The 10,853-nt window shown below is 37.2% G+C and overlaps 1 protein-coding gene across 1 annotated transcript; it reads left to right on the top strand.

Annotated features, from left to right (window-relative positions):
* Positions 1-398: 398 nt before the first annotated feature.
* Positions 399-6,054, top strand: slitrk3.S (SLIT and NTRK like family member 3 S homeolog). Its single transcript, XM_018265716.2, has 2 exons — positions 399-1,283; positions 2,548-6,054. The coding sequence occupies exon 2, from the start codon at positions 2,567-2,569 to the stop codon at positions 5,219-5,221; it is 2,655 nt and encodes an 884-aa protein (XP_018121205.1). The 5' UTR covers positions 399-1,283; positions 2,548-2,566; the 3' UTR covers positions 5,222-6,054.
* Positions 6,055-10,853: the final 4,799 nt, after the last annotated feature.

The following is a 10,853-nucleotide window of genomic DNA, read 5'->3' on the forward strand; positions in this document are numbered from 1 at the left end:
CCATTCATTTTTAATATGTAAAAAGCAAAGTTATAATAAATTGACAAGCTCCCAGTGTGCAACAATCAAAGTAAGGGGCAAGTGGAGGAGAGCAGGGCATTTTTTACTGCAGATAGAAGTTTGATTATTTGCTTTTGGGTTACTCAAGTAACCACTGGGTTCAGTATATGTTTGTACTGAGACTTCATTCCTTTATTAGTTTTCTTTGCAAGGAACAATTTGCAGGATTATCCAGTAAAAGCCAAATCAGTGTTTATTTTGGATTGAAATATTGGGCATCTGCCTCTATATCATATGACTCATCTATGACTACATTAAGCTGCATATATATATATATATATATATATATATATTTATATATATATATATATATATTATGAAAGAAATATCAGCTAGGATACCCCGCACACCCACAAAAAGAGCCTGGGTTTCCCATTGAATGCTCACGTCATAAGCCCAATGCTCCCCCTCTCTTTTGATCAGCTTTTCTTCTTTTAGCTTGTTTTCATGATGCTCGGGAAAAAAAGATTGATCTGTTCATATACAGAGATAGCACTGATGAAGGAATTTAAAGGCAAAGATAAAACACTGTAAATAGTATAGAATGAGAGATATGAGGTGACCCAGTGTCAGTCTTAAAAGGAATGGGCATAAAGTGAGGGAACAGAGAAAGACAGGCGAAGACAGAGAGACAGAGAGGCGAAATCAGTGTGAAGATTCCTGACTATGATCGAGTTTCCCAATTATCTGCTGTCAGCAAGGGGTGGGGGGGGAGAGAAGGGAGAAAAGGGAGAGACACCAAACGGGTCAAACTAGAAAAGAGGATGAAAGGGAATAAACAGGAGGTAGACAATTGAAGCAGTAGTGTGAGGATTGTTGGATTTGTGTCAAATTTCCAATGATCTGTTGCCTGCGACTGGGGGAGGAGGATAGAGGGGTGAGGAAAAGAAAAAGATAGAGGGGGAACATACAGGCAGAGGGCGAGTGAGAAAGACCTCAGCAGGCAGTGTTGGACAGAAAGGCTGCAGACTCCTCTCTGGCTCCATTGAGCATACTGAGTGGCAGATCTGCATGTTGAAGCAACCTATTGAAAACACAGAGCAGCTCACAGCACACTGCACATTTCATTCCTAGCACGTCCCTAGATTTTTTTTTTTTTTCTTTTGCCTCAGCCTCAGTAGGAGCAAATAGGAAGAGAAAGGCAGAGAGAGAGAGAAAGCAAGCAATCCTTAAACTCAGCTTTTTTCCCCCCTCAGATGTGCTAAATATTGTCCTGCAAACTGGTAAGTAGATCATTTTATCAGATATTTATACACTTTCATGGACAGGCTTTATAAAGAAGCTCTTATTAGACAGAAGTTGCAGATGTATTCAAACATGACACTGCTGCTGCAACCAAAACCTCAGCGGTACCCCCCTCTCATCGGTATTTTACTGAGATGCAGTACTTATCTACTGCCCATTTAGCTGATCATATCTCATCTGCAATGAAATCACAATACATGCACAGAAATACACACACACATACCATATGTGTTTTCAAGTTTCCATTGCGATCATTGTAACCTGTCTCATATGGTGCACAAAAAATGCAGTAAGATGCAGATTGCTTAAAAATATTCATAGCTTTACTGGAGCTATTTGCAGCAGAGTGTGTGTGTGCGTGTGATTTTACCGTACAATCAGCAGCGTATGTATGAAATATAACTGGTGCTCTTTAGGTTGGCTTTGTTATTTCTCTTATGTGACACTATGCATATTTATTTCCTTTAATTCTGCACTTTATAAATGTATAGGCATTTTGCTCTGTGGACAGCTGAGGGATATATTCACTGGTTGGCTTAAGGGTCTTCTAGCCTCCCAATCCATGGCAAGCAGGGCATTTAAATCACCGATCATCCCAGACACAGCTGCATTTAGCTGTCAGCTTCCCCATAGATCTGACGATCATATGGGCATGTGGTGTGGGGTAGATTAATCATCTGCAAATAATTTAATCTATTTGTGGGGATGTAGGGTATGAAATAGCTACAGTTTGAATTGATCAGTGTGACTAGAATCTATAAATCAGTCGCTGACTATGGTCACCCTGACATTTATCATGGAAATATAAATCAAGAAATAATTTGCATCCAGGAAAGAAATAGTTACACATATAGACATTTCAAGCAGGAGTTTTTAATGTTTAATGCTTATTTATGCAGCCTGGTATATACCGAGAAAATAAATATATAACTATAGAAACGCTAATGCTGTCTATGAAGCAATAAAAAGGTAAGATGTTCAGCACTGGCTGTGTATACAGTATAAGGACCATGAAGAAACAATATGTGCATCTGTATATGTCTTCAGTAGGGTGGAGGGGCTGCTCATCATATGCCAATTATGTAACAGCCTTTTTTTGAAAGTCAAACAAGATTTCATAACACTGATTTACCATGAGGAGCCAACATACTGTCAGATTTATAGTGCCTTGATTTTGCAAGCTTGATCATTTAGTCCTTTATCCAGAATGCCAACTCTGTGCAATTTTGTTTTCTTTTGCAGCTTTTCTAATTAATCAGCAATGAAACCATCTTCAGCAGAAACTCGTCTTAAAGGACGGATGCTGTGGATAATTCTTTTAAGCACAATCGCTCTTGCATGGACTACACCAATTCCCTTGATTGAGGATTCAGAGGAAATAGACGAGCCTTGCTTTGATCCGTGCTACTGTGAAGTGAAGGAAAGTCTTTTTCACATTTATTGTGACAATAAAGGATTTACAAATATTAGTCAGATTACAGAATACTGGTTTACACCTTTCAAACTCTATCTTCAAAGAAACTCTATGAGAAAATTGTACACCAACAGTTTTCTGCACCTAAACAATGCTGTGTCTATAAACATGGGGAACAATGCATTGCAGGACATTCAGGCAGGAGCTTTTAACGGTCTGAAAGTTTTGAAGAGGCTATACCTGCACGAAAACAAACTGGACAGTTTTAAAAATGACACGTTTCTAGGGCTGGAAAGCTTGGAATACCTTCAGGCAGATTATAATGTCATTAAGCGGATTGAGAGTGGGGCCTTCAGATACTTAAATAAACTGAGAGTATTGATTCTAAATGATAACCATATCCCATTGCTTCCAACAAATTTATTCAAATCTGTATCTTTAACACACTTGGACTTGCGTGGAAATAGGTTAAAGATACTGTTCTACAAAGGAATGTTGGATCATATTGGAAGAAGCATAATGGAGATTCAGCTTGCTGAGAACCCATGGAATTGCACCTGTGAGATTTTGCAGCTAAAGAACTGGCTAGAACGTATACCATATACCGTTCTGGTTGGAGATATTACATGCGAAAGTCCATTTCATTTTCATGGCAAGGATCTGAGGGATATAAAACGTAGTAAGCTGTGCCCCTCATTATCTGAAAGTGAAGCTGAAAAAAGTTGGGGAATTCCCCAGATAACATCTAGCAAAGAAAATGCATGGCCAACAAAACCATCCTCTATGTTGTCTTCTTCTCATGTCACTGCTTCATCTGTGGAGTACAAGTCATCTAATAAACAGCCAACAACCACTAAGCAGCCAAGAGCTCCCAAGCCTCCACCAACACCTAGAGGCCTTTATCCAGGCCCAAACCAACCGCCTATAGCAGGATATCAGACGAGACCGCCCATTCCAATTATATGTCCCACTGGCTGTTCATGTAGTTTGCATATTAATGATTTGGGGTTGACTGTAAATTGTAAAGAGAGAGGATTCCACAACATATCGGAACTTCTACCCAGACCACTGAATGCTAAAAAGCTCTACTTAAATGGTAACTTAATTCAGAAAATTTACAGGTCGGATTTTTGGAATTTTTCTTCTTTGGATTTATTACACCTGGGAAATAACCGTATATCATATGTGCAAGAGGGAGCCTTTGTTAACCTCCCCAATTTAAAAAATTTGTATCTGAATGGGAATGACATTGAGAGGCTGACTCCTGGCATGTTCAGGGGTTTGCAAAGTTTGCATTATTTATACTTTGAATATAACACGATAAGGGAAATCCAGCCTGCTGCTTTTAGTTTGATGCCAAATCTGAAACTGCTTTTTCTCAATGACAATCTGCTTAGAACCCTTCCAACTGACACTTTTGCTGGCACTTCTTTATCGAGACTTAGCCTGAGAAATAACCACTTTCTTTACCTTCCTGTCACAGGGGTTTTGGAGCACCTTAATGCGATAGTTCAGATTGATCTCAATCAGAATCCATGGGATTGTACCTGTGACATAGTTCCTTTAAAGCAGTGGATAGAAACCATCAGCTCAGTCATTGTTGTTGGAGAGGTTTTATGTACAAGTCCTGAAAATCTGACAAATAAGGATCTAAAATCAATTGACATGAAAGTTTTGTGTCCAGAACTACTCGATTCTGAATCTGCTGCTTCGCCTGCTCTGCCTGGTAATATGGTGCCCACAAGTTCATCAGTATTTGAGTTCACCACACCAGGGGGTGCCATTCCACTGTCAGTCCTTATCCTCAGTCTTTTAATTCTGTTTTTTTCAGCTGTTTTTGTGGCTGCAGGTCTTTTTGCTTTTGTGCTAAGAAGGCGTAAGAAACTGCCTTTCCGAAAGAGACAAGAGGTGGATTTAACTGGCATTCAGATGCAGTGCAGGATCTTTGAGGACAGACAGAACAACTCCCCGGAAAAGGCCCCTGGTCATGTCTATGACTACATCCCACACCCAGTAACTCAGATGTGCAACAATCCCATCTATAAACCCAGAGAAGAAGAAATGGGGAAGGAATTTTCAGAGACAAAGGAAAATAACACAAATTACAGGACTTTAATAGAAAAAGAGAAAGAGTGGACCATGGCAGTATCAAATTCCCAGTTAAATACAATAGTCACTGTAAATCAGTCTGGGGACATACCAAGTTATCATGAAAATGGAGTAATTTTTCCTGGTGCAATGGATCGAGAAAGGCAAGCTCCCACTGTAGGCTTTGTGGATTGCCTTTATGGCACCGTACCGAGATTAAAGGAACTGCACATGCACCCCCCTGGAATGCAATATCCTGATTTGCAGCAGGATGCCAGATTAAAAGAAACCCTTCTTTTCTCAGCTGGAAAGGGGTTCTCAGACCAAACCCAAAGTGAATACCTCGAGTTAAGGGCCAAACTCCAAACAAAGCCAGATTACCTCGAAGTCCTGGAAAAAACATATAGGTTCTAGTATAGCATCATTTCATAGCGCCCACAAACGCATGATTGAAGACAAAACCATTGTGCTCCCCCAATTGTTTTGGAGGAAGGGCCATACTCTAATCATACTTAATTGAAGTGCCTTTGCAGACTTTTGCCAGCAATGTTATCAATCATTATTTTTTATATAGGAGTCTAAGAAACTTGACTGTGCCATGTAAGGTATGGGGATATTTGTACTGATCCTGATAAATAATTCCACGTGTCTTTTTTGGCAGTAACTTATTTTTTTTCTCTAGGGGGGTATAGGATGGCATTGTGGCTTTGTTACACAAAGAAACGCCCATGGCACAAATCCTGTATATTGATGCAGTTTGCTGCATGCCTAAAAACTGCAGGGGAGGGTAATGCTCGAATGTTCTCACCCAAAACATCACTATAATTCCTAAAGCAACAAGACCCTGGAGTTACTGCAATGCTTTCTTGTTCAACATTTATTTGTTTTATCACAATTTCCCAGTGCTGAAAAGAAATGATATTCCATACACCTCAACATCAACATGATGGGATTTTCTGCAGCTCATTGCATTTTCCTTTTCTTTTCTATAAGAAAAAGTATTTCCTTTATTTTAAATCTTTTTAAAGAAGTTCTACTGGGTATGTATTACTAACAGCATTGTAGGAAGCACTTTTAATGTTCTCTCCCCTCCTTACTCAGCCTACCCACATAAACAAAGATTTAAACAAATGTGCATATATTTATTCTGTAATTTCAGTGACTATTAATTGTAAAGGTAATGTTAAATCAATGTATAGTGATTATGCGTCTGGTACAGCTTTCCTAATAAAATTATTTAAATGATACATATACAGATATATACAAGAAAAACCTGGCTTGATGATACAGTTTAGCTATGCCCAACCAAGTGTATTTCTACACAAAAGGTCAACATATAAACCACTGCTTCACTGAAATCAGTTCGGCAGCATGGGTTCAAGCACTATGGGTGATTTTCTGAACAGGCAACTAAATGGCATTTCCATGCAATTCATACTCCAGGGGACTCAGAACAGTTTTGTCTGTAGATTTATCAGTAGGGAAGATATTAATAATCTAAAGAGAGAATACAGACACAATTCTATACAAATGAAGTAATTACTCAATAAGACAAGGTCATTTGATTTATTTATAAACTGTATTCTAAAAAAAAGAGATTTCTGGTGCACGCTCTTTTGTTATTTATCACTGGCTTTCCTCCTGGTGCCATAGCCCAAGCCGTTTTAAGTTATTACAATATGTTACTGCAATAATATTCATGTTTTGAGCTATTCGTTATCCATTAAAAATTGTGTTCTTTTACAGGGGATATTCTAAAAATAGTTATCAAAAGAAAAAAGAGGTTATAAATCCTCAAGGGAACCAAAAGAATAGCTTTCTTTTCTTTTTAAGTCATCCAAGTTTAGAGGAGCTGGTTAAAATAATCATGCATTTATGCAACTGAACGGGAGGGGGAGCTTTAGTCTTAAAATTATTCATTTGGCAGGCAGCTCCTTTGTAAATCTGTATTCACCCACGTCCAGCAATTCAGCCACCCCCAGATGTCTTTCCCTTGGCTTTATTTGCTGTCTTATATAGCTCCCTAATATAATCATTACTGCACACCGAATGTAAATTGTAAAATATCACGAATGCCTTATACAAAAAAAGAAGGGGGAATGCAGAAAAATATAGAGCTTGTTCCATTGTGGCTTTTCTGTGAGATCATCTGCCCTCTTGCTTTATTACAGACCAAGATATTTTATATTTTAACCGCTATGATACTCCCTCTCTCTTTCTTGTTAATCTGTCCTGTTATAGCTTTATTTATAATCCGTTCTAGTCATGTTGATCGGCACATTTAGAATTGAGGTAGGGTATATTATTCTTATTATCTGCTCAGGTCACCAAGGTTTAATGAGGTGAAACAATTTTCTCTCCAAGAGAAGATGAGAAATGTAATGTGCACTATAGAGTTCAGCAGCTGTCACATAGTTAAATTGAATCCCCCAGCTCATAGATGTGTTCCCCTGGCCATTGTGAACTATACACAGGATGCTGGGATATGTAGTTACCAGCAACATGAGAGACACAAACTTGATACGTGTTCCCTAGCTGATATCTGATTCAGTAAGCAGACATGACATGTATCAGTATAGTTATGTTGGGACTTTATGTGTTTATTTCATACATTTCCTTGGTTCTGTTGTTTGACCACAATGACGAAATGTGTATGTTTAAATGATTCTGTGTTTCTAAAAGCTTGATTTAATGGAATCTTATTCGTTTGGTCCTGGCAGGTTCTAGAAACATATTATTCACTATAAAATGTGTATTGCTGCATTCATTACTCCCATTTATAGAGAGCATGCGCTAATTTAAAGACTAAATTAAAGTGCAAGGCCAGCTATAAAAATATCACTAAAGATCCATTCATTATGGGCATGCATTAGACAAATTTACTGATTTTCTGTTTTTTTTTTTAACAAATGCTAGCTTTCTCTGTTGCTAATGCTGTAGCCATTTGAAACATAAACTCTCCTAATCCATAGCAAACTATAAGACAGCAGTGTTTATATATATATCTCTATATATCTATTTTGTTTTAAATGATGAAGCAGGACACAGGCAAGATATTTCCATCCACCGGGCAGCAAATTTCCCCATTTGCGAGAAAAATATATTTATTCTGTGGAAAATAAATGTATTATTGAAGAATGGATATTTTTTAAATAAAAGTGATTTTTTTTTGTTTTTATTCTTGCTATATTTTGCAGAAGGGCACACTTTCTTCATAATCTATGGATTGTCATATGGGTGTCTGAAAGTATTGATGCTATTGCTGTTGGTTTGCAATATTGTATGATTTGCAGAGACAATATAAGATGTCTTACCGGACAAAGATCATTGTAACTTTCAGTTCACTGATGCTGATTTCATGTTCTCTAGCAATCAATAATGAATTCACAAGCCTTACATTTCTAAATAAAATGATTGGCACTGCTAATGAGAAATAATAATATAATACAGATTTTTTTTGTTCCATTGCATTGCACAAATTTTGGCAGAAATGAGGGATCTTATACCCTGTACACTGGTTAAAAATGTGCAATTAAGGATTTTCTTTTTAGCTGCTTTCCCTTTACTTATTTGACTCAAAAATAGAGTTTTGACTCATTATTATGGTAATCACCAACTGTTCACAGATGGTTCCTCTCACACTGAGTCATTTGCTTTTTAGGGTTCTCTTTCAAATAATCTAAAATCCTGCAAGAATATAACCATAATGCCAGCAGCATTCCATAGCACAGCAGCAAAGTTATTCTTTAACATCATTATTTTATTTATAGGCCATAGGCATCTTACAAAACCTAATTTTAAATGGTTCTATTTTTCTTTTTTGATACTTTTTTTATGATCAAAAGTGGTTATTTCTCAGATTAAGGTCTGGATAAAGAAGTGCCAGCAAAAGTTGCAGTTGGAAGGGTTCTAAGCAGATTGTCATTGAGCAAAAGCAGTTTCAGATTTCTCATCAAACTAAAAGCAGCAGGCTGGATTTCCCTTATCTTGTTATATTTAAAGTATAAGTAATAAATAGTAGTATAGTAGTATAAATATAGTAGTATCAATGTCATTCCCATTCATTGAGATTAGTGAAAAGGTCAAAAAGGCCCAGCCAAGGGTGGAAAGTTGGTAGCAGCAGCAAGCTGTCCAAGTCCTGGCACACAGTTGCATTTTTATTGGACATATTACAAACAAGGGAGCCAAGCAGTAGCTAAATCTCACCCAGTCCCCCTTGCTTGTCTGGTATACCAGTAGTATGGGCTTTACTTCCAGGATCTTTGGTGGTGGGTAGGAATAGAACAGTTGGGCCAAGGGCACAAGCATGGGAAATCCAGCCTGTTTATAATTGTGTGTGTGTTGTATAGGGTGACAACAGCGATCAGTAATGACTACTCACCCTACAGCCCATGCTACCAGTGCACACTTTAGTAAATCATAAGTGTATCAACATAGGCTTGCCAAAGGTCTGTCCTAAAGTGCTTTTAAAGGACACAACTATAATAGCAGCCAAGTACCTATAACTGGTAATACCCTGTGGACTAAACAGCATAGTTGCAGAGTTGGAAAAAAAAAACAGTATATGTAATTGTTCCAGAATAACCCTTCTCCTCAGTAAAGGAACCCTAATTGTGTTAAAATAAAATGGATATGGAATCACAAGTAGCTTAAATCCTGCTGATGCAACTAGAAAGAAAAACTATGGGTGGTTGCCATGGGTTACTCCAAGAACACAATTGTCACATTATTAAAAAATAATAGTTGCCCTTATTTTAATATTGTTTTATCTGGTTCTGTATTCAGTGTTTTACTCTTTGTCTAACCAAACCTACTCTTGTTCATTGTTTTTACATTGTTCTTATAAATCTAAAAAAGAATGAAGGTTTAAACAAGTATTTCATTACTAATTATAGTTTCCCAATAATGATAATAATCATGAAGGTTCTTAATTAGCAATGGAAATGTTTGTTAAAAAAAATAAACCATATAACTAAATATACTCATTATACATCAACAATATAGAATGTAATGATAATTAGAAGTCTTATTTCATTTATTTACTCTTGCCAATAAATTACACACCAAATACTGCATTGCAGCCGTTATAAAATTAAAAATCAACAATGGTTAAATAAACTTGGTTTGAATTCTGAAATAATCAGAATTTAGTGTACAGGCTACAAAATAACATCTGAAAATGGTGCTAATGTCCAGTGATATGCACAATGCTATTGCAGTTTTGTTTGTTTGTTAGAAATCTGATTACCATCATGCCTGTGGTTCTGCTAATAAAACAAAAGTAATGATGCACAAACAAGCTCCACTCATAAGTGATCTTACATTAGTTTGTCGGATAAGGAAGTTCCTTTTAATTAAGATGTTGTGCTTGTCTACAGCTCTGGCATGGTAGACACCTTGAAGTCCAACCCACTTCTCATACAGAACTGAACTTTAAATAAAATAGTAGCTTGATCATTGTAACTGGAAGAAGGAGTCTATTCCACTAGAAATCTTGACTTTGTTGCCTTTGCTCAATTGTGTCGAAGGTCTCTGCTAGATAATGGGCACTCATGAGCATTTTTAACTGAAAAGCAGCACAGGCAAGGCCACAGTTTTTCCTTTGAATGTAGTTGTTAACAATCATTTAGAACTTAATGATTATAGGGTGTTCTACGTCATGTTTTCAAAATCAATGTTTGACTACATATCTTTTGGTTGTGGAATATTCAAAATGAAACGGTCAACATTTTGCAAATTCCCCATGAAAGATCAGGGTATTCATGCGCTCACTTCTTGTTTGTTAAGGCATTTCTGGATGTAACCATATACTTAGTCAAGGCTGGGCAAGTGAGGGTCAATACTAATGTGCTTTGGAATTCCTTATTTCTTGTAAATCTACAATGGAATTGACAAGTTTTGTCTCAACTATATGAAGTGCATAGTTTCAGCACCACCCCACACATGCTCATCCTAAATGTACCTTGTAAAGTCTTCACTGTGCCCTTTTAGACATTTGTAATAGTATCAACATGAAAAAAGGACATCTAGAGCATGAGGCCCCTAA

Source organism: Xenopus laevis, chromosome 5S (assembly GCF_017654675.1).
Source record: "Xenopus laevis strain J_2021 chromosome 5S, Xenopus_laevis_v10.1, whole genome shotgun sequence".
NCBI lineage: Eukaryota > Metazoa > Chordata > Amphibia > Anura > Pipidae > Xenopus > Xenopus laevis.